Genomic DNA, 25,366 nt, shown 5'->3' with positions numbered 1-25,366 from the left:
GGGCAAATTATGTAGTTTAGAATGTTACACAGTCATTCTCTTTCCTAACTACTTTTACTTCCAAATCTCTTTTAAGGGTTTTGACTTTCCTATACCTTTTGAATAAAGCATATCCTGAGCACAATAGAACATGTTTTAAAATTCACATAATTGTTTCTTTACAGAATAACTTAGAAACATAATTTCATTATTTTCTAGGTCAAGCACCAAAAACTGAAAATGCTACATATGCTTATTGTGCCATAACATCCCACTTTTGGGGGGAAGGATGTGTGGAATTTGACATTACTCATAATTGGAAAGAAATGTATATTCAGAAGAATTTGTTTCAAATAGAATTCTTGGTGGAAGGCTTTTTACCATTCTATCTGAATGTTGTTATTTATATATGTCTACATTAGCTATGTGGTGGAATTCTCATATTTGTAGTAATTATGATGTTGAAATGTTTGTGATCATCCATTTGATCATGGTTTTGTAGAAATCAAACAATAAAATCGTGTTTAAGAAGAATAAATTTTAAATGTAAATTTTATATTTTTAAAAAATCATTAACTCTAAATGGATTTTGTTGTGACTTATTTTCCCTTCAAACAATTACTTAAAATAAGTGGACAAACACATCTATACAAGTGGACAAACACATCTACATTTAAACTTTGGTTCCATTGTATAAGTGACAGACATGTAATCAGTATTGCTAAATGAGTGGAACCAAGTGCCTTCCCTTGCCCTAAAACTTGATGCTGTAATAATGAAATCATGAAATAAACTTATTGTTCTTCCTGTTGGAAGAATCATTTGACAAATATTGGCAAGTACTGTAACTGATTTAGTTATACTTGAATAAATCAAATATAATCAAAATATAGACCAATGAGACTTTGTGACTTGTACCCATACCTCAAAGTTTGTAAAATGAATTTTATAGAAAGTAAATGATGTAAACTTTGGTGATTTAATTAGAGTTCAATTGTTTAACAAAGAATGTATTTTAAAGATATATTATTCATGAGCAAATTAACTTGGACATACTTATTACAAAATTATGGCTTTTAGAGAAATTATGGGAATTCTTCAGTAAAAATTTAAGCCTTTTTGTAGTTTTAAACACTGGATTTCATTTATGTCTGATCTAGTGTGTCCATTATTCATTAGCCATAAGCATCTATATGTGAAGATGTATTTTTCTTTGAAAAATATTACTGATTTTAAAGGTATTTTCCCCACATAGATAAATCCAAGCAGATGAGGAAGTTTAAATTTGTCACGGGTACTCTACTCTTAACTAGTGAAGGTTTTCTGTTGTTGTCTTTAAGTACATATTAAGTATTCACTTGTTAACTAATTCTGATACTCATTTTATCTTCACTTCTTTTCAGTATCTACTACTCAAATTCATCCATTCTTAAATCAGCACAAGCTTTTACTTCCCATTGAGCATGGGGTAGAAATTTGCGAATTTTTAGTGTCAACTAATCAGGTTTGACTAATACTGTGGCACTTTATATTAAATATTATTTAATTACTGTGTCACTTTCAGTGGTGTATAATATATAAAACATTAAATGTTAATGTTTTAGATGTCATGTAATAAGATAAAATGTATAATTCTCAGTGTTTTCAACTTCTCAACCACTTTTTTCTTTATACAAATCACACTTTTTACACTTTTTATTTTTAATCCTGTGCTATGCAAATGCTATACTGTATGTAGTCTTAAGTGTGTGCTCAAGAATGTGCTTAAGACATAAAACTACCTCAGAGTTCACTTATACTTTTTATTCTCTTTAATGACTTTTCATAGATGTCACATTGCCTTAAATTTGGTTTGATTTAGAATTTGTAAAACCATACGTATGCCACTGAAATTTACCTTCACATCATATGGGAATAGTATGTATGAAAGGTTCTTGAAAGGCAAATAAATAGTTCAGTAAACAAGGGAGATACATTTCATTAACATACTACCATATAGTGGTGGAGAACATAGGCTGGTTCAAATCCCAATTTTTACTAACTACTTGACTAACCTTAGGCAAGTTACTTAATTTCTCTGTGCCTCAGCTTTCCTATCTGTGAAATAGGAATAATGATACTATCTACCTCAGGACTGTTATTAGTATCAATGTTACTTAAGCTGATATTTTGATAGACTGATAGGAAATCATGATTATCCAGTAATGCAGGGGTTTTTCTAAGCAACTTTGGGTTAGCATCGTTATTGCATCTTTTTTTAAAGTAGTAGAGTTATGTTTTGTAAAATCTATAAGTCCTCTTAAATTTTCCTCCCCTCAGCTAATTTGGTTCAAGTTACTGAGATTGTTAAATAACTGAAATGTATTTGTTTATTGTGTTTTTCAAAGCTAAACAAGCCATATTTTTTTTTCACAGAGTTCATCTTTCAGGACATACCTAATATATTTATTTCTATTCATCTTATATCCTAAGTGAATTTAATATGAGATTTACTTTCTTTTAAAGTCATTTGTAAATGAACAAAACATTATCTTTGCAGCCCTTCCATTCGACATTCATTTTCATGTTCTTTGCAGTACTTACTCATACACTAGACATTTTTAATTTTTTTCGTACATACTAATCAGGCAATAACAGGTGTTTTATTCTGGGATTTGACGTTACAGGATGTTATTTATCTGTGATATGATTATATATTTGTGAATATATAATGTGAAATATATATATGATATATGTAATAATCTAGAATTTCATGTAGGTACTGGTTTATATACTTTTTCTGCTTTTGTGACCCTAGTTTTAAAATGCTATATACCTTTTATAAAAATGAGTTAGATATTGATTTAAAACAATTATCAGTGCCTTTTTCATTTGCTTTTTGAAAATGTGACATTTCAAATTATTATTATTAGTATTATCACAAAACAAAGATTTGATTTTATTATATGTAAACTGATTTTCCTTCCTGATCTTAAGGTGACATTCTGGAGTTTTTTTCTTAAATTCTACTGAGAAAGTATAAGCCGACTATAGACTTTTTCATAGTTGAATTAAAAAATTAAATTGTGTGTCATATATCATCAAACTCAGTTCCTTACTTGCTACCATAGGGAAAGTGTGTCTCTGAGGTTCTCTGTTTTGTTGATACAGTCATATCCTCATTTGTGCTATATTACATAAATTACACGTGGCCTTATTGTTATATGAAAGATACATTACCAGCCACATTGATCTCTATGTAAATTAATTACATATTTCTAGTTAGGTTATACAGCAAAGCCTACTTGCTGACTAGCCTATAAATAAAGATTCTTTAAATGCATTTGGAACAATTTTGCCTGCTTGTATAGAGTGAATGACTGCTGTATGTGGTAACCTCAGAAGTTTCAGGAATAGATTTCCTACCTTTTACAGCAAGCATTTACTTAGGTTTTACATTCACATTTGTAATGCCATCCGTTTTGATTTAAAATCTGTCATCATTGAAAGAATTGTAGCTGGTGAGTAAGGAATTAGCTTCGTAAATTTGAGACTAGAAGAGGTCTTATAGATGGACTAATTGCACCCCTTCATTTTAATTATGAGGACACTGAAGCCGGAGAAAAAAACTGACTTGGCCAAGTAGATATAGAGAGCTGAAGTAATACCAGACCCACGTAATCATCCTATACTATGTCACTCTGCTACTGTACATTGGACTTGTTACTTTTAAATGTGCTCATTATTGTGCACATTCTGAGTAGAAATCCTACTTCTCATGTGTTTCAAAACAAGTCGTAAGAGCGATCATCATTCCAAAGGCAGTTTTGGAGAACTGAAAGTGTGTTGTTATTTCTAGTTTTGTGTTGAGTTGCTTCTCACTTCTAAATTAAAACTTATTTTGCACTAAGATTTCTTTAATGCCAATACAAATCTAAGTGTATTGCCAAAAGAGGGATTGTGATAGAAAACACATTTTTTCATTAAGTCTTTGGCCATTTTTAGCTCATTAAGCCTTTAAGCAGTTGCTAAATGAAGTCAAAGGAGCATAGTTTATAAAAAGATATTAAATTTTTTTTTGTTCAGTTATAATCTCACATGGTGCCTGTGGGAAATGTTTCCACTTGTGTTGCGTCTTCCACGATCTTAGTAATAGTTGTCAGTTGGTACTAATGAAATGTAATACTTTTAGGAAAGCATTTGCCCTGTATGATCTAATTTGTGCTCGTTGTTGGCCTGTATTGAGCAAGTTCATTATTTGGAGAAGAATTAAAGTCATAGATGCAAAGAAGTATTTTACATAATTGAATTTTAGTAGAAATGTGATAGCATGTTCTACATGTTTGGTTTTGAGTTTACCTTACACCCTTAAGGTCTTCAGACTTTTTGTTCATTTATCCCTTGAACCCTTTACAAGTTGACATACACAGTTTTTCATCAGAAGAGTCAAATAATTGCAAAGAATATAATTTGTAACATCTTAAATATTGACTTATAGTAAAACTATAACATGAGTCATTTAAATGTATTCAGTGGAATCTAAGTACCAGGGATATTTGATACCCATCACCCATTTAAAAAAATAAATGGAAATATAATTTTTTTGAAACTTTCTAGGGCAATAAGCTTCTAATTATCTAAAATTTTCTTCTGGATTTAGTAATTAATGCAATTATTATTTCTACAGAATTAATCTAACTGTCATAAATACATTACAGTTTTGGTAAATATTAAACAGAATAAGTAAAATTTATTGAAATGTGTCACTGAATGAAGTAGGAGAGGTGGAGCTGAGCATCTGTATGAGAACCCCCTTGTAGGTGATATAACTTGTGAAAAGTCCTCTTGTATCCTCACACACATCCCAGTTTGAATGCTGCTGACTTAAGTGACTGACTGTGCCTTCTGCAGGAGATTATTAGAATCACATAATATAATTTAGTGACTAAAGGCAGACACTCTGCAGGCAGGCCATATGGGCTTCAGTTAGAGCTCTGAGTCCCAGCTCTTCCTTCTACTAATTGCGTGACTTTAGGAAATCTGCGTAGCCCCCCATCCCTGTTTTCTCATCTGTAAAATGAGAATAACAGTTTGCTGTTGCACAAGTAAAGTGAAATAATACTTGTAGCATGCTTAAAATAGTGTCTAACACATGCATGTTAGTTGTACAGTCAACTCTAGATATTCTCTTAAATGTATTTTGAGAATTTTATAGATATATCTTAATGTGTTTATAAGCATTTCTCAGACAGATTTAAATAATTTGAGATTATCAGTTGGTACTTCCATTTCCTCTTTCCTGGTAAATCAGATGATTTCCCACATTTTATACAAGAAACTAATCAGAATTTCCCCATGAATATGTACACATAGATTTATTGGTATGGGAATGCATATTTGTTTATACGCAGGAATACTTAATGTTTGTCTGTGACAGTGAGACAAATTATAATTAACAAACATTTATTGAATACCCACTCTAAGTAAAAGTTGTATTTAACAAAAAGGAGAAAAATCGACTCTAAAGCTTGCCCCTGGAAAGGACTTACAAGATATATTAAGATTAATAAACAAATGTTGAGAATCAATGAATTTTAAAAATAGCACAATCAGCAATCTCTGATTTGAAGAGAACCAAAATGAATTCAGTAATCTATACTAGAAGGTGACCTAGGTAACAGGAAAAGCAGGAAGGGTAAGGGGAAAAAGTAGTTATTCATACCTTAAATTTGTATTAATAGATCAATTAACAATGTAGCCTCTAAGCAAAGTCAAGGTATAGGGATTCTAATTCAGCTTATGAATGTCTTTGTAAGAATTGTTATAAAACTCATTAATCATGAGATGATAATCTTACTTCACTGCTAGACATTTTTCCTAGCATAACCTGAACTCTCTGTTATATTGCTAAGAAATATAATGATATACTAACTTAAGCGTATCTCTTTAAAATATATGTCCTGTTTAAAAGAACCAATAGTTTACCCATTAAGATATTTTTCAAAATATACTTATTTATATCCAGGTTCATCTGCTTTTCCCTAATAAACATTAACAAACAAACAAAAAACTGGAAAATTGAGAACTTTGGGCATTGGTATTTCACGAGATTTTGAAATAAGAGACAGGATAGATTCTCTCCTGTGGATTACTGACCTTTGTAATTGCATACCCTGTTTACTTCAGTAATTTTCTAGGAGGATTAAGTCTCATCCCAACTAGTGCTATACAGCATTTGAAAAAAGTTAACCAAAATAATTTTTGTTATGAAGCTCATTATATCTTTGGAAATAATTAGTACCATACATCCTACAGTATCCCAGAACCAATGAGAATCATTGTTAAATTCATGTAAAAACAATGCTTAAATAAGGTAGACCTATTATTGGTCCATAAGTAATTCAGGAACCATCCGAAAATACACTTCCTTTAGTGGACCTGGGAGGGAAAAAGCTACAACATTTGATTTTAGTTCCATGGTTATTAGAGTCCCTCAATTTATGCTTAGATATATTTTAGAGTAGTTGAATTTAGAATAAATTTTGATAATGAGAATCTTATTCTGATATTGGCTTTCATGATAAAATTTGAACTATCTTCCTGGAGTTAAAAAAAAAAAAATTCTAGTAGTCTGAAATAAACTATTGGAAGAGAAGTGGGTGTATCTTTCTCCCCCTACTAATATAATGGGGGGGGAATTTCTCGGTACTGGTACTTACTGTTCTCTAATATATTCTTTCTGCAATTATTGTATCTCATCCCAAATAACAGGACCATAAGAACTTCTCTCATTTGGAGATCCCTTTACTCCTTTATTGCAAAACACGGAACTCTTTAAGCTTTCTTCACCTTTGTGCATAGGCCTTTAGGAGTTTTAATGGAGTTAGGCTACAGTATTTTACTTCCATGAAGGGCCTTGTTTGTACATGATTTTCTCCAACATAAACATTCTCCAAGATTCAGGCCCCATAACTCTGTAAATGCAAAAGGAAAGTAATTTGAAATTCCTGAAAATATTATAGACTGTTTTAACCTATGCTGTTTTATGTGCTTTCAAGTGTATGTGTGATTCTAACTAAGTCAGCAGGATTCTCCCAAAAGGTTTTTAGAGAACCCTGTAATTAGTAGATAATTTGTTGTTAACTTATCAGCAAAACATGTATAAATGGATTTTTCTGTCTGCAGTATATGAAGTGTGTTCTCTTAGGTAAATACATACCTCACTTTCAGCCTTTTTTTACCCAGTTATTCTTTAGGAATGTCATAAGTATAACAAACTCTTTTCTGTGAATAAATGATTGTCTAAGATTTTCTATTCTGTTTTATCAAATTAACATCAACTGGTACTTATTGGGTACTTGTTGGGTACTTCCTTTAGCTGTTAGTTAACAAATGTTGTAACTACCATGATCCATAATACCAGCTTAATGCCTTAAGTATGAGTAAAATAGATTTGTGATGAGAAGGAACTCAAACATTTTTTTTTTAACAGATTTGGTTCATTTGACTTGCACATCTTCTAAAACAGCAAGAGAAGATTTAGAACCAGTTGTGCAGAAATTGTTTATTCCATATACTGAAATGGAGATAGGTAAGAAAAATAATTGATGAGTCATGATGGAAAGGTAATGTAACCATCATAATCTTCTTAGATATATCATGAAAGTTTCTGCAACCTGAACTGAAATGGGATGTATTCAACAATTCACATGTTTTGGTAAGATGGTTGAGCACAGTGTCTGCCTAAACATGTGGGAAAATGTTCACTCTACAATGTTAAAGGAAATATATACATCATACACACACACAAAAAAAAAGCACAAAAATATACATTTATATGTATAGTTACACCGAAAAAGGATTGTTAGAAAATCAGTTAATTTTGGTGGGATTATGGGCAATTTTCCTTATAATTTTCTTTATTTTACAAGTGTTGTACAAAAAGCGTATATTCCTTTATCAGAAAAATGTATCTTCCTTTAAGGAAAAAAGATTCAACTAACAAAATATTAATTGGCAGATGTAGAAATCCTTTCCTATCTAATAGTCTTTTTTTTTTTTTTTTTTTTTTGAGACAGAGTCTCACTCTGTCGCCCAGGTTGGAGTGCAGTGGTGGGGTCTCGGCTCACTGCAGCCTCCATCTCCCAGGTTCAAGCAATTCTCCTGCCTCAGCCTCCTGAGTAGCTGGGACTACAGGCGAGTGCCACCACACCCAGCTGATTTTTGTATTTGTAGTAGAGACGGGGTTTTCCCGTGTTGGCCAGGGTAGTCTGGAACGCCTGACCTCAGGTGATCCACGCACCTCAGCCTCCCAAAGTGCTGGAATTAAAGGCGTGAGCCACTGCATCCAGCCTCTGAGAGTCTTTTAATACATAGTGTGCTAGTGATTTAATATTTAACTCCCAAAAGTGTATATGCTACTTATTCATGGGGGAAACACATTTTAAAACTTTCCCCCTACATAATAGGGTAGCACTTGCAGCTGTGAATGGAGAAAATTTGGCATATTTTCTGTGTAAATGATAAAAGAAGCCTTTTGCATTTTCTTTTATATGAAGTGAAGGTGATTTTTATTGTAGGATTTGCATGTGCACTTGAATCTTGATCATTTTCTTCCATTGATTTATATATCTTTATTTTCTTTGCATGTTACTTTTGTTCATGCAACCATTTATTTACTCATACCTATTCTGTTTCCTTGCAGCTCATTTCCTATGTGGGTTGCTTATTTTCTTAATGCAGAGATAGTGCATAGAGGGGGGTTTATTTACATAAGAAGGCAAACTGTTCTTTAATTTTTTTTAATTTATGGATACATACTAGGTGTATATATTTATTGGGTACATGAGATATATTGATACAGGCATACAATGTGGAGTAATCACATCATGGTAAATGGGATACCCATCACTTTAAGCATTTATCATTTCTCAGTGTTACGATCATTCCAGTTATACTCTTTTAGTTATTTTTAAAGTTCACTATACTCACCCTGTTGTGCTATCAAATGCTAGATCTTATTCATTCTATTTATGTTCTGCACCCTTTAACCATCCCCACTTTTCCCTCTTCCTTCTCCATTACCCATCCCAGCCTCTGATAACCATCATTGTACACTCTGTCTCCATGAATTACATTGTTTTAATTTTTAGCTCCCACAAATGAGTGAGAACACGTTAAGTTTGTCTTTCTGTGCCTGGCTTATTTCACTTAACATAATGAACCTATTATGTTCTCAGAGGCTAATATCAATTATATTTTTTGGGAGCTACCCAAATAAAGTCTTTGAAAACTTCACTTTAGTTTGGGAGTTATTTTACAAATTAAATTATTTTAGTTATAATGTATTAATTTGTAAGTTATGTATTTTCTTTATTGGAAAGTATCATATAAATGTTTAGATTATTAAAAATTTGATTGCCAAGGTAAAATACATGATAATATTCCTAAATCTAATATGGAGTCATAGTTTTTTCTTTTGGCTTTAACTACAACTATACTTTGTGTAGAAACCCTGAGTTTCTTAATTATTTCTGAAATTTTAAATAATTCTTATGTTGTAATTTCATTGTGTAGTAGTCTCAATGCACTAAATATGAATCATATCATTACTCTTCACTTTTTAAATGCATTTAATTTTCTTTAAAAAAAATCAAGCTGGGGGAAATTACATGTTCATTACTTAGCATCCTCTATCCATTTTAGATTTTTAAACATTAATCTTAATAGTTAAAGTGATCCCATTTTGAAATGATGTATTGTTTAGAACCTGAGAGGAATTCTTTGGTAAGAACTATGTGCTCAGAAGGGTCCTCAGGTGCACTGAGGCACTGAAAAGCTAGTTTTCACTGACACATAGGCCTTTTTATCATCAGGATGAGGTAGTGGTCATATTTTAATTAAAATGTCAGAACAAATACTGTTGGAGTTATTGAAAATGAATCACCAGATAAAGTGAGCACTGGGCCATGGCAGGTCAAAGAGGCAAAGTCACCTGGAGAAGAGAACTCAATTCATTTTCCTGCCTAAATGAGGAAGAAGGAACTTTATGAGCAATATGAACTTTTAATACATTAAAGCACATTCTTCTCTGTAGGAGAAGCCCCTATTTTCACAGATTGATGGCTTTTAGTATTATGTTTTGATTATTTGACATTCATATAATACCTTACGCTTTACTGCATTGTAAATATTTTAGTTTAAAACATGTACCAAAGGAATAACATTATTTGGGCTTTTTTCTTTTTGTTTGTATTTGAATTCTACATTCTCTGTGCTTCATAATCCTCAGTGAAAGTCAGCCTAGTCACCTTTTAAAAAAAATCTATATAGTAGCCATCCTAGTACGTGTGAAGTAGTATCTCATTGTAGTCTTGCTTTGCTTCTCCCCCAGCGATTAGTGATGTTCAACATCTTTTCAAGAGCTTATTGGCCATCTGTCTGTCTTCTCTGGAGAAATATCTATTCATTTCCTTCGCACATTTTTTAATTGGATTTTTTGTTGTTGTTGAGTTGGAGTTCTTTACATATTCTGAATATTAATCCCTTATCAGATACATGACTTGTAAAAATTTGTTGTGGCATTGTAAATGGGACTGCATTCTTGACTTAGCTCTCTGCTTGATTGTTATTAGTGTATAGAAATCCTACTGATTTTTGTGTCCTAAAACTTTACTGAAGTCGTTTATCAATTCAAGGAGCCTTTTGATGGTGTCTTTAGGATTTTCTAGGTATAGAATCATATTGTCAGTGAAGCGTCTCACTCATTTTCTATCTCAAAGAGCAACACTGCCTAAAAAAACAGAAATTTCCCTTATAGGTGTAGTTTAAAGTCCATAGCTAGTGTGTTAAGTAATTGTTGGGCTGTGAAAGCAAATGTCTTAATTCCTTTCTGTGTGTGCTGTATCCAGACTCAGTCAGGGCTATGACAGTCTCCACCACTCTGCTGGTATTACTAACATAGTTTACTCTATCCCTAAACATGGCATGCAGCTGTAGACACCATTTCTTGCTTTCTTGTTATTGTTGTGCTATAGTTGCTTTTCTTCTACCTACCCGATTCTACACTTACTCCAGTTTAATTTGCCCAAGATCCTATTCTAAATTACCTATTACATCTTTAGTCCTTCTTACTATCAAATTGAATGAAATCAGCTACTACAGAAAACCAGTTCTACCCCTGGCAACTTGTGATGCACTCCTAGCCAAAGCTCAGCAATTTTAATATTTTTTGACAGTTTTGTACTTCACAACTGCATATTATTTTTCTAGCTATCTCTTTGCCTTCCAGCTGACCTCAAAGAAAGATGAAGCAATTATATATCTCTTTAAAGTTTTAAGGTCAAAGCCTGATAATGCCCTTGTATCCAGAGCATTTATCTTCAGCCTATGTCAGTTTTTCACCTTCCTCATGGTTTCTTTTCAAAGGCGCAACCTCTATGAAATTAGTTTAAATCTATTGGATTATTCATTTCCTCCAACGTTTATTAAGTGAAGTGTTCCTTTGAGCTGGATGTTTAATGAGATACAAGATAAGCTCTCCTAGTATATGCTTAGAAATGGGCTGGGCAATATTAAAGACTTTCCAGACCTTAGCCCACTTGTTAGCAGTGCTCCCCAAGTCTGGTATCCCAAATCATAGGAGATACATTTAAGTATCTTCCCATAAGATTCATGTAACTAAACTCATTAATCAGTTTACTAAGAGCCATATGATGTTAGCTATAAAATATGAATTCCTTATGTTCCTTTATTTTGTCAATAGATTTAGCCACCTAATATGTTCCTACATGAAGTTGGTGATATCTTAGATGATTCGTAGATCTTAGCACTAGAAAGGGGCATCTTAGGAGATCACTTCTTCCACTCAGTTTCTTCATCCTGTTCCACTAATAATTATGGATTATTCAGGATGAACTAGGAAAATAACTTATTTGGTGTTCTTATAGTGGAGATACTGTAAATTAAATATAATAAAATCCTGTTTATCCTGATGTGGGAAATAGGGCTTTCTTGTTAATTGAATACTGCTATTAGGTGAAGATTTCTCTACATTGATTACCAATTAAATAATAGTAATTAATGAGATAATTATGCCTTTAGCATTTCCTTTATTATTCATGAGGTGCCTCATGGTCTTGGGAAATCTTCATAAACATTCATTATTATTGTACAAAATTTGAACTTTTGTTCAGATTCAGGCTAAAGAAATCTCTATCTAGTCAATGAAATGTATCAGCAGCAATATTTTATGTTTTCAAACAAAGAAAATTTAATTATAACAATTTTAAAGAGGAGAGGCAAATAAATGATTATCAAATTAGCAAGAAATAGGCTTTATGCATTGAGATTAATAATGTTGGACCTTTTTATAAGCACATCGTACTTTGATCATACCTGAAAATACAATAACATCAATTCAGAAGTTATTTACTGAGCATCTGTCGTGTGCTAGGCCCTATATTAGGGAACCAAAAACAAGGAAGGAGAGTAAGAACTAAGTCTACTTCATGTGTATATCCCCAGCTCCTAGCTCAATGCCTAACATGCATAATAGACACATGCTCCTAAATGAGAGAACATGTGCTCAAAATGGCATTCACTGTTATGACTTCATTTTTGATATTTGTTGGTTGTCATTAATTTTTTAATCCAGTAAGACAAAACATTAGGATGTGAGTTAGGACAACAAAGTCTTAACCCTGTATTTACTATTTTTTTAATAATAACTTTATTGAGATATCATTCATATACCTTATGATTCACCCATTTGAAGTGTACAATTCATTGTCTCTTAGCATATTTGTAGAATTGTCCAAACATCACCACCATCAGTTTTAGAACATTTCCATCCCCCCAAAAGAAATGTCATACCAATTAGTGATCACCTCCCATTTGCCCCCAATTTCCTTCAGCCCTAGGTAACCTACTAACTCACTTCCTGCTTATCCTGGATATTTCATGTGTATATACTATTGAATTACTATATAATTTATCAAGTTGGTTTGTCCATTTGAAACATAAGGAAATCAATTTATGTTATCTTCTCTCTTTATAGGGAAAATTTAAGGATAAATGTGATCATAAACCCTTTGATACTAGTGAGAAGAAGTAATAGAAGTCCAAAGGAGCATGATTGGAGTAAAATCTAATTAACTTACTAATCAAAATAGAGTGTGTAGATGCAAATTTACTAATTGTTTACATACGAAGCTCTGATTTACTACAATGTCTAGTCATGGCTTAATCGGTAATAGGCTACACAGTGTAGTAATTGACAAGCATATTGTATTTTAGAATGTAAATAAAATTTATTTCTATATTTAGAAAATGAACAAGTAGAAAAGCCAAGAATTCTGTGGGCTCTTTACTTCAATATGAGAGATTCGTCAGACATCAGCAGGAGCTGTTATAATGATTTACCATCCAACGTTTATGTCTGCTCTGGCCCAGATTGTGGTTTAGGAAATGATAACGCAGTCAAACAGGTAAGGCTCTTGATGTTTCTCAGTTTTGTATTAAAATGTTGGTGTGGTTGGGAAATATTTTTTCCTCTGGGAGGAGAGAAAAGTCTAGAAAAGCATCTCTCAGTAATACCATTTCTGTAATTTGCCCTAAAAGTTTTTTCTATGACCTACAAAGCTACTTTAAATATACTTTAAATACAGGATCAGGTATTTTCACTTTCTTGAATAAAATGTTGAGTTACAGGGATTTTTTATGAGTTCCATCGTGGGAATGAGGATAGAAGATGCTAAAAATACATATTCATAAATAAGAATTTATAATGCCAATATTTTAAAGAAACATTGTTTCTAACTTAAACAGTTGGACGATTGCTATATTATTTTGAAATACATAAATTATTTTTCTTGGTAAACAGTCATTTCAAGAAGGTTGTAACTACTAAGGCTTATAAAATTAATTTTACAGTAGTCTTAATGCATTTTTTAATCATAGAAAATAAGTTATAGCGTAGTTTTACATAGTTAACTTGATTCCATTTATGTTTTGACACAAATTCCTGTCCCAGGAGCTACCATTACTGCTGCTGAGGTCTATTGTAAAGTAAGGTGGAAGTTTGTGATAGCCATCCTGGTCAGGGCTATGAAGAGGCACAGTTTGATACGAGCTGCTAAAAGTGAGCCATGATTCCATTAAGCTGAATATTGATATGTATATATAAATATACGTCTTTGCCCTGGACAGGACAAAAACAAACAGAAAATATTTTTTGAGACACATTTCTAAACTTTTCACAGGTAGAACTGGCACATCTGTCCATTAAGTCAATAAATGGGTAATTTAACATTGTTCTAAGACCACAGATGGAACTTTCATTCCCGCCAGTGGCAAGGATCTTATAGTAGCAAATGTCCTGGTTGAGCCTGTAATCTAATTTTGAGTCATAGTAGCAAAGCTATGTCTATCATGAGGATACAGACATCTGCAGTTTTTTTCTAGAATTCTTGTGTATTTTTTTCAGTGCCTGATGGTGATCCTGGATAATCATATTCAGCCAGTGACACCAAACAAAAGTAGGAAGTCACATCTCTCATCCATCATTCATTCTGTTAGTTTAGTGAGAACCCAAGATGGCTGAAGATCTACATTTATAGCTTGAAATGATCAAGTCATTTTTACTTTGATGTTCTAATTTTTTGCAAGTAGAAATTGCCAACAAGTTTTTAGCAAGGTAGCTTAGGTCATTTTTATCCCTGAATGAACTTTTAGCATTTTTTAACCAAAAAAATTTAAGTAAGGTCTTATAATACAAGTACTAATGTAATCTAAACATCTAAACTGCATGCTAGAAGATAATTGAGGGATAATTTTATCATGAGGTAATTTGCTTCTCAAGAAGATAATCTTCAGAGGTAACGTGCTATACAGTAGAAAACAGTATAGTGCTAATTTTGGTGCTAATTAATATATGCTGTTAAATGTAAGCAGTTTTAAATTTGTTGTATAGCTTTTAATCTCATCAATTTTGGGGGAAATATTATAATGCCTACTTCAAAGAGCATTGACAATATTTATGAATAGCTTGTGTATTCAGATAAACTGCATGCTAATTCCTGTGTATCAGCCTGTAATTAATGTCAATCACTAATTGGTGATTTCTGGTGATTGGTATTTTCCAAATGAAGATTATCCATAAAAGCTCTCAGAATATCACCTAGACTTTGCTTGTGTAGACAACACAAGCCCATGCAGATTTCTTCTTCTTTTTTTTTTTTTTTTGAGATAGGGTCTCGCTCTGTCACCCAGGCTGGAGTGCAGTGGCGCAGTCTCGGCTCACTGCAAACTCCGCCTCCTGGGTTCACACCATTCTCCTGTCTCAGCCTCCCAGGTAGCTGGGAGGCGCCTGCCACCACGCCCAGCTAATTTTTTGTATTTTTAGTAGAGATGAGGTTTCACCGTGTTAGCCAGGATGGTCTCAATCTCCTGACCTCAAGATCCACCCGCCTCGGCCTCCCAAAGTGCTGGGATTACAGGCGTGAGCCACCGCGCCCAGCCCGATTTCTTCATTTTTATAAAACAAATTAAATACTTCATTTTACCAGTTGGCAGGTTTACATCTTTTCTTATTTGTAAAATGTATAGAGGTTGAGTAATGTAAACTTGACACTCTTGTGTTCATAGGGAACTATTTATGATTTGAAGATGCACCGAAAACGTAAAGTGATCTGTCTTTAATACCCACAAGTTCAAATTGTGTGCTCCTGGCCTCCAAGACATTCTCTATTGCCACCGCAATACCAACCTAAGTGATAGTTGTGATTCTTTCTATGACTTGCTCATTTTTGTATTTCAGTTTTGTTTTTATTTTTCTGAAACTGACATCTGATATATCTCTTTTCTTGGTAGATGTTGTGTACCATTTACCCAAACGTACTGCTGGACAGTTCCATAGTCCTCATTCCCAAGACATTGATAGCTCACTCCTTCAGGAGCCCCACCCTCTAGGAGATGTCACTACCATGGGAATAAGAATAAATAGTACCATACTCTTTGTATTTTATTTCAAGTATAAAATGAGTTAAATTGGGTGATGTTGGGCTGGGCAGGCAACTTAACCACCATTTAGAGCATTGTTTTATGGACAGATTAGCCAGTCACTTACGACGTTTGATATACAGCCCATTATTAAGTTGAGAGCTAGCTGTATAGATTGAACTATCAGGTTGGTCACATACTGTAGTGCCATTTGTTTTCTCATGCCTTTGAGAGAGAGAGGGCAATTTTAGATGTCATATTTTCTGTAGCTGCCATTCATTTGAGCACTTTCTGTGTGTCAGATTCTATCCTTAGCATCTCATATATATTATCTTATTTGGTCCTCAAAACAATCTTACGAGATAAGTATTTATGATATCCCCATTTATAGATAAGGAAGCTAAGTCCTGAAGGGGCTAAATAACTTGTCCAGAGGTCCCATAGCTAGTAAGTTCTTGAGCCAAGAATTAAACTCAACTCTTTTGGATCCCAGTGCTTGTACACTCACCCAGTGTTATATGCTACTTTCGGTTTATGAGTAGGCATACATCCTAAAAACATTAAAGTACTATATTGATGAAATGTTTATTTTTGTTTTGTGTTGATGTATGTTAACTAAACATAGAAATATTTTAAATAATTCACTTTGTTCTCTCTGTACTTCCCAGTGTGAGGACACCAAGTCACAATATAATTAGCCCTTTCCAATGTTTTAACCACCTGAAATTTTTTGCCCTTTGAGCTAACTTCTGGCTTAAAAAAGGTGAAGAGGATGAAAAGTTGCCAATCAACTATTCTGTGCTTAGAACTAGGTTTAGTTGGCAAACAAAATGTAGCAGACTGAGAAGCATTAGATACACTTTCCAGAGCATGGCAGTTGACCCTAAGAGGTTCCAGGAGTTAGAGAGAGGAGAGATTTGGGAAGGGCTGGAGTCCGGCTATTGGAAATTGGCATCAACAAGGGCCAGGGCAGATGGGCTGTAGGTGGGAGTTTCATAAGCAGGTAGAACACAAGGAAGAGTGGTGTGACAACCTGCAACTGCTGCTAATCTTAGGAGGTAGGCGGTGCATGACAAGATATATGGAAGTATATGGTGTGGGATCCAGCCACAGAGACTGGAGTTCAGGGTAAAAGCTATTCTATGGGGAGGAGGCAAAAGGGAAACAAGCTGTCAAACACAGAGGAACTAGCATAGAAGAAGTAAAAGAATTAGTAGTAATAATAATTATTATTATATTCATACTTAATATTTGTATTAAATGTTACTGACATTCTATTTTATGCCAAGGCACTAAGGATCCAGAGTTGACTAAAAGTATTTGTCATCCTGGAGGAATCACTGTCAGGTAAAGGAGAAAAGCATGTAAACAAATGACAGTGTAGTGTGGTATATGTACTAATATATCCAAAGTCTAGAAATAACACAAAGGAGCAATGAGCCCAATCTAGGAGTCAGAGAACCTCACAGAGAGGGGTATAATAGAAGAGTAGCAATTCTCCATCTAAATCAAAGACAGTAGAATTGAAACATTCTGGGTGTGAAGAATAACACTGGTACCAGCCCAGGATGTAAAAGATAAATATCATGGTGTATTGTTTCATACAAATAAACAGGTATTAGTAAATCAAGAAGTCTGAGAGATGGAGGCTAGATGAAGTGGTATATGATAAGATCAGAGAAGGTAGGCCTGAAGGGTTTTATTTTCTATAGTAGGGATCTTGGATTTTATCCTATTGGTGATGGGGAGTCATTGAAGAATTTTAACCCAAAAATGGAATAAACAGAATTTTATTTTCCATTGACCCATCTGAGGATGGCATGGAGATGGATTATATGGGGGAACTCTAGAGGCAAGGAGACCAGTCCAATTCTGAGGCTATTGTAGTCGTCTAGTTGAAAGATGGTGCATGTCTGGGCTATGTCAGTGGGGAAGGAACAGATGAAGTTAAGAGATAGAAGATAAAATTGATAGAATTTGATGATTGTTTGCATGCCAAGGCTAAAAGGGAGGGAGGGAGAACTTTTACAGATAGTAAAGATAGAGATGTAAGACAAAAAGACCATTAGGGGAACAGAAGTATGAGGTAATGGCTTTGTCTGACCTAGGTCCTGCTTCTACAGGGGTTGCGTGTCTCTAGCAAAGGAGTATGGTGAGTTCCCGGGATGGAGAGCAAAGACAGGCATCTGTAATGTTTAATTTCCAAATAGCCATAATAAAAAATGCAGTTAGTTATAGTTACCATGCTGTACATTAGATCCCCAGAACTTATAGCTGAAAGTTCATACCCTTAAACCAACAGCTCTTCACTCCCCAGCCCCTGGCAACCACCCTCAACTTTTTTAGATTCTACATGTAAGTGAGATCATGTGGTATTTATCTTTCTGTGCTTGGCTTATTTCACTTAGCATAATGTCCTTCAGGTTCATTTATCTTGTCATAAATGACAGGATTCTTCAATTCAAATTTGACAAGAGAGCAGATTTTAAGTATTCTTACTACAAACACACACACCCACACAGTGGTAACTATTAGTGGTGATGGACGTGTTAACTTAATTGTGGTAATCATTACACAGTGTATATCAAGTGACCTTGTACACCTTAAATATATATAATTTTTGTCAATTAAGTATTTAAAAACTTAAATTGTCTATAGTAATTGGCGTGTCCAGAAACATACCCTTGAAGTTTTTTTATTCTGTTACCCTGTCATACTAATAAGTTCAGCTTAAATCTTGACATTTTTACTTATGTTATTATTAGTAATAATGAAAATAGCTATCATATATGTCAGCTTAATCTCTGATATTTTATAGATAAGGAAGCCAAAGCTCAGAAATTGAGAAAGCATTCCCCAAATCACATAGCTGCTAAATTGTAGAGCCAGTATTTTTACTGAGTATTTTACTGAGTCAGTATTTTTCAAAACCCATGAGCTTAAACAAGTGCTATAGTCCTTAAAGTCCAGGGAATAGGAATTATATCAAAAAGCAAATAGTTGAACAAACAGTGAAGAGTTTTCTTCATTTGAACAGTGACTTGTTAAAATTACTATATGCTAAATTAGACTATACCAGTATCACATGTAGGCTTGTATTAGTCTGTCCTCACACTGCTATAAAAATACCACCTGAGACTGTGTAATTTATAAACAAAAGAGGTTTAATTGACTGATAGTTCCTCATAGCTGGGGAGGCCTAAGGAAATGTAAAATCATGGTGGAAGGCAAAGGGGAAGCAAGGCATGTCTTATATGGCGGCAGGAGAGAGAAGGCGAAGAGGGAACTGCCAAACACTTTTAAACCATCAGGTCTTGTGAGAAGTCACTATCACGAGGACAGCATGGGGAAAACTGCCCCCATAATCCATTCACCTCCCACCAGTCCCTCCCTAATACTTGTGGATTACAATTGCAAATGAGATTTGGGTGGGGACATAGAGCCAACCCATATCATTCTGCCCGTGACCTTTCCCAAATCTCATGTTCTTTTCACATTTCAAAACCAATCATCCCTTCCCAACAGCCCTCCAAAGTCTTAAAACTCATTCCAGCATTAACTCAAAAGTCCATGTCCAAAGTCTCATCTGAGACAAGTCAAGTCCCTTCTGCCTATGAACCTGTAAAATCAAAAGCAAGTTGGTTACTTCCAAGATGCGATGGGGTATAGGCATTGGGTAAATGTCCCCATTCCAAATGGGAGAAGACAAAACAAAGGGGCCATAGGCCCCATGCAAGTCCAAAACCCAGCCGGGCAGTCATTAAATCTTAAAGCTCCAAAATCTCCTTTGACTCCATGTCTCACATCCAGGCCATGCTGATACCAGGGCTAGGCTCCCACAGCCTTGGGCAGTTCCAACCCTGTGGCTCTACAGGGCATAGGCACTGTGCCTGCTTTCACGGGCTGGCATTGAGTGCCTGTGACTTTTCTAGGTGCATGGTGCAACCTGTCAGTGGAGCTACCATTCTGGGGTCTAGAGGACAGTGGCCCTCTTCTTACAGCTCCACTAAACAGTTCCCTACTAGTGACTCTTTGTGGGGGCTCCAAGCCCACATTTCCCTTCAGCACTGCCCTAGCAGAGGTTCTCCATGAGGGCTCTACCCCTGCAGCAGACTTCTGCCTGGCCATCTAGGCGTTTCCTAACATCCTCTGAAATCTATGCAGAAGCTCCCAAACCTCAACTCTTGTCTTTTGTGCACCCTCAGACCCAACATCACACGGAAGCTGGCAACGCTCGGGGCTTGCACCCTCTGAAGCAACAGCCCAAGCTGTACCTTTATTCCTTTTAGCCATGGCTGGAGCTGGAGCAGCTGGGATGTAGGGTACCATGTTCCAGGGCTGCACAAAGCAGTGGGGCCCACCCAGCCCACGAAACCATTTTTCCTCCTAGGGAAGATCTCTGACATGCCCTGGAGACATTTTCCCCATTGTCTTGTCTATTGACATTTGGCTTATCATTGCTTATGCAAATTGCTATAGCCAGCTTGAATTCCTCCCCAGAAAATGGGTTTTTCTTTTCTCCCACATGGTCAGACTGCAAATTTTCCAAACCTTTATGCTCTGCTTCCCTTTTAAACATAAGTTCCAATGTGAAGCCATCTCTTCGTGAACACACATGACTGAGTGCTTTCAGAATCAGCCGGGTCACCTCTTGAATGCTTTGCTGCTTAGAAATTGTTTCTGCCACATACCCTAAATCATCTTTCTCAAGTTCAAAGTTTCACAGATCTCTAGGGCAGGGAGAAAATGCCACTAGTCTCTTTGCTAAAGCATAGCAAGAGTCACCTTTGCTCCAGTTCCCAATAAGTTCCTCATCTCCGTCTGAGGCCACCTCAGTCTGGACATCATTGTTCATATCACTATCAGCATTTTGGCCAAAACCATTCAACAAGTCTCTAGAAAGTTCCAAATTTTCCCACATTTACCTGTCTTCTGAGCCCTCCAAACTGTTCTAACCTCTGCCTGTTACCCAATTCCATAGTCACTTCCACATTTTCAGGTTATCTTTTAGCAGTACCCCACTCCTGGTACCAATTCTTAGTGTTAGTGCCTCTTACACTGCCGTAAAGATACTACCTGAGACTAGGTAATTTGTAAACAAAAAAGGTTTAATTGACTCACAAGGCCACATGGCTGGGGAGGCCTCAGGAAAGTTACAATCATAGCGGAGGGTGAAGGGGAAGCAAGGCACATCTTACATGGTGGCAGGAGAAAGAGAAAAGGGGGAACTGCTAAATACTTTTAAACCATCAGATATTCTGAGAACTCACTATCACAAGAACAACATGGGAACAGCTGCCCCCATAATCTAATCACCCCCTAACACGTGGGGATAACAATTTGAGATGAGATTTGGGTGAGGACTCAGAACCAAACCATATCAAGGCTCTATAAGAAATCATATAAACAATATTAAGGAAATTGTATTTCTATTGATATATAGAATGAATGTGTTTCAGTTCTCAACAATCTGAACACTTGATAATGAACCTGATGAGGTACTGCCATCCTTGAAGAGTGGACCTGAATACATGTATAGAATTAAAGGGAGAAGTCATAGAATTCTGAAAACAGACTTACAGAAGTTCGTGTATTCTGATAAAGTACTGTAACCTGTTTAAGCAAATTTTTAAGGATAAAACACTTAATTTTTTTTAGTTAATGCCAGAAATGCACACACATTTTAAACCGATTTCCAAAAACGATTTTATCTTTTCCTCCTTGGCCAGGCTGAAACACTTTTCCAGGAAATCTGCCCCAATGAAGATTTCTGTCCCCCTCCACCAAATCCTGAAGACATTGTCCTTGATGGAGACGGTTTACAGCCAGAGACTTCAGAATCCATTGCCATACCAGAGGCTAACTCAGAGACTTTCGAGGAAAGCACAAACCTTGGAAACCTAGAGGAGTCCTCTGAATAATGGATATACACCAAACTGGATACCCAACTTTGGAAATTTCGACTGGTCTCAGAGTCTACTTGATAGAAGGACTGTTTGAGAAATGTTAGAAAGCAGCAGCAATTATAAGGCAAAATAGGTAATAGAAATCCAAAAGGGGATTTTCCTTATAGAGGACATTCCAAGAACACACAACACTTATAAAGCACATTGACTTGCTCATTTTAAATACCAAACTCACGTGACTAGCAGATGAAAATTATAAATCAGTTGATTCTCAGGAATGTAACTGTGGATATGAAAGTGATCCTATGCATTGTTAATAATTCCATGGTCTTAGGACAATTTTGCTTACCACTTTGGATCTTTGTTTGAAAGTCACATTTTCAGAACCAGCTCACGTATTTTCTTTGGTTATTTGAATTATATTTTCTTTATGGACAAGAGCATCATAACATAATGATAAAAACAGATAGAAAAACTTAAAGTATCATGATCTACATAGAAGCCTGTATTTGGAATACAGGTTTGTTTTGCTTTCTATGTTGAGAATCATTGAAAATGCTAATATAAAGGTGTTTAGACATTTTTACGAACAAGTCAGTAGTGTTTTTTAGTATCAGTAGTGATTATTTGTTTGTAAATTATTTACATATTGGGAAAGGTCAGTAATGAAGAAATGAAAGAATGGAAGGAAAGGTGTGGATAGGCTCATTGGTATTTGGATGTTCTGTCTGTCAAGTAACTAGAGCATTAGGCTAATTGTCTACAGACCTAATTTAATCCTGGCTGTCCTACTGATGATATTTGGTAAATTGTTTAACTTCTGAGCCTATGTTTCTCCATATATAAAGTGGAAATAGTATTACTATGCCTACTATATGAGAATGGTTATGAAGACAAATGCAATGCCATATTTAGAATGGGTTTGCCAGAAGAAAATTGTTTTAGAATTTTCCCATTGACTTGATGAATCTCAAAAGTCTCATGCAGGAAATAATTGCTTGCTATCAGTCAACTTCCAAACAAAATAGATCACAGGGTTTTTATTGCATTAAGCTTTTTAAATGAAAATTTCTTTTTTAAAGTAGTATTTTATAGTCTTACAGACCAGTAAAAATAGTAACAAGTAGAATTGTGGTTTTGAAATATTACTAAGGAAAACACTCTATAAATTGTTTTATTCCTTTTCTGGTAGGTAAACCTGCAACCACCAAGGACTCCAAATTGTGTATGACAGTTGGTAAGCCCTATTATGTACTCTACATAAAAACGTTAGGGCTGCCTGTAATCCCAGCACTTTGGGAGGCTGAGGTGGGTAGATCACTTGAGGTCAGGAGTTCGAGACCAGCCTGGCCAACATGGCGAAACCCTGTCTCTACTAAAAATACAAAATTTTAGCTGGGTGTTATGGTGGGCACCTGTAATCCCAGCTACTTTGGAGGCTGAGGTAGCAGACTCACTTGAACCAGGGAGGCGGAGGTTGCAGTGAGCCAAGATTTTGCCACTGCACTCTAGCCTGGGTGACAGAGCAAGACTCTGTCTCAAAAAAAAAAAAAAAAAAAAAAGTTAGGGCTGTACATAGGCAGCAAACCAAGCTGCAGTGACGTTGCCTATATTTAAATTTTCTCAAATGGCCAAGCTCTGATGGTCTACTTTATTTGAGCAATAATTTAGACTTATAATTGCCTGTAAATAAACAAACAAATGAACTATTTGGGTTTTTTTTTTTTTTTTTTCCACAACATCTGGCCTATATTGTCTGTCAGGAAGCCATGGCTCCAGTGTAAAGTACATAGTTCTTACATACTTCAGCTGCAGCTGGTCCCTGACCTCACCAGGTTTCAGAGATGTTCTTAAAGGAAGCCAGCTGTGGGAGGTCACAGATTCATGGGAAATGGAAAGAACCAAGGAATATAGCTCTTGCCTCACCTTTCTACCCACTGCAGATATAGTTCAAGCCAGAATAATGGAAGAACTTAACTTACTGGCCTCTCAGGCTGCTCATATCCCTACCTCCCAGTGTACAGCCCCTCCCCATCTCTTTAGTCCCCTTTCCCTCGCGTCCCCTTTTATAATGTCACATAAATCAGGGACAGTAGGATCACATTATAACCTACTTTGTCACAGGGATTCGATTTTTCTTACATCAAATCATGTTTCCTGAAACCCAGCTGAGGCATATGCACTCAATGTCTAATACATACCTATTAATGTACCGGGTATTGGCCTTGCCCCTGGATATCAGCAATATATTATAAAAGGTTCCAGTAGATGAGACGATTGAGTCTGAATACAATTGCAGTAAATCGTGCCAATAAAGATATTGTACTGTTACGGTCTTAGAGTTAAGGCCGCTTGAATGCAGCATGCACATTCATGTAAACAGACAATCAGGGTAGGCCTAGAATAACCACAAAAATTCTATTGGCCTTACTGCAGCCGCCTATATGTAGAACAATGGAGGAGATAGTTTGTGGTCCATTATTGTACCCTGTTTCATCCATTAGCCAGCATCAGAATCTCTCTTTCAGGTCATTTATTAAATATGATTGAAATGTTTAAAAGTTCCTGAACATGATTCATGATGATTAAAATATCATACAACTGATAAAAGACTTTAAGAACTTTATATATTTCTTGTTGCCTCAAAATGTAACAAATTATTCTTAGAGCTTTGTTTTTAGCTATCCTAATTACTGCAAATAAATATTTGTTCTTATAGTTTTAAATCAAAAAGAAACATCTTTTGTTATAAAACCTTAAGCTTGAAGTCATATTAATAAAATTAATATATTGTACATAGTGGAAAATTTTCAGTAGCTAATTTAAAATTTCAAAAAATGCTATTAAAGAATTTTGATTCGTGTATTTAAACTGTTTAGTTATGCATGCTTCTTATTAACCAAAAATGATTAATACCATTCAGTTTAGTGACCAGTATGAGAACCAATACCTAATCCTATGTTGCTATTGTATTTTTTCCTAGTTGGTGTGCCTGCTCAGAAAAACATATACTGTGTGTGTATACATACCTGTGTATATATAAAAGGTCAATTTATATATTTTTCTATAGGAAAATGGAGTAACAAGTTCCCTATCTCCCATAATATTTATTTGTCCACAGTAAAATGGCCACATTGATGATAATTTCTAGAACTAGTTTCTGAGATTGTCAGCCCTTTGTCTAAAATAATGGCAATATTAATGATTGACTTCTGTCACTGCCATAGTTACCTGGATTGGCAGCCTTGGTAGCCTTTGTCTAAAGTCCTAAAGAGTTCCAAAGAAAATTTGTTGAAATTTAATTGCTAAATAGTGGTTGGTGATTCTTTACAGTAGGAATTGTAATAATTTTCTTGCAAATAAGTTATTTACTGCTATTGATATTGAATAATTTGTCTTTTACTCAGATGTATTTCAAAAAGCATGAATGTATGATTATTCACAAATTGTACACTTTAACAGTAAGTTTTCAGAGGAAATAAAAGACTTTTAAATCCTTTTCA

General features: G+C 34.9%; 1 protein-coding gene across 7 annotated transcripts in view; it reads left to right on the top strand.

Annotated features, from left to right (window-relative positions):
- The window catches only part of CHM (CHM Rab escort protein), a 182,370-nt gene extending 157,004 nt beyond the window's left edge, over positions 1–25,366 (top strand). For all 7 annotated transcript variants that reach the window (XM_024240276.3, XM_054543979.1, XM_063720978.1 and 4 more), the window contains 3 exon segments: positions 7,451–7,549; positions 13,285–13,445; positions 21,687–25,366. In XM_024240276.3, coding sequence (XP_024096044.2) covers positions 7,451–7,549; positions 13,285–13,445; positions 21,687–21,878 — 452 coding nt within the window. In that variant the 3' untranslated portion in view covers positions 21,879–25,366.

This window comes from Pongo abelii, chromosome X, assembly GCF_028885655.2.
Source record: "Pongo abelii isolate AG06213 chromosome X, NHGRI_mPonAbe1-v2.0_pri, whole genome shotgun sequence".
Classification (NCBI taxonomy): domain Eukaryota; kingdom Metazoa; phylum Chordata; class Mammalia; order Primates; family Hominidae; genus Pongo; species Pongo abelii.
The sequence above is the reverse complement of the archived record's forward strand: the minus strand, read 5'-3'. Positions and strand labels throughout refer to the sequence as shown.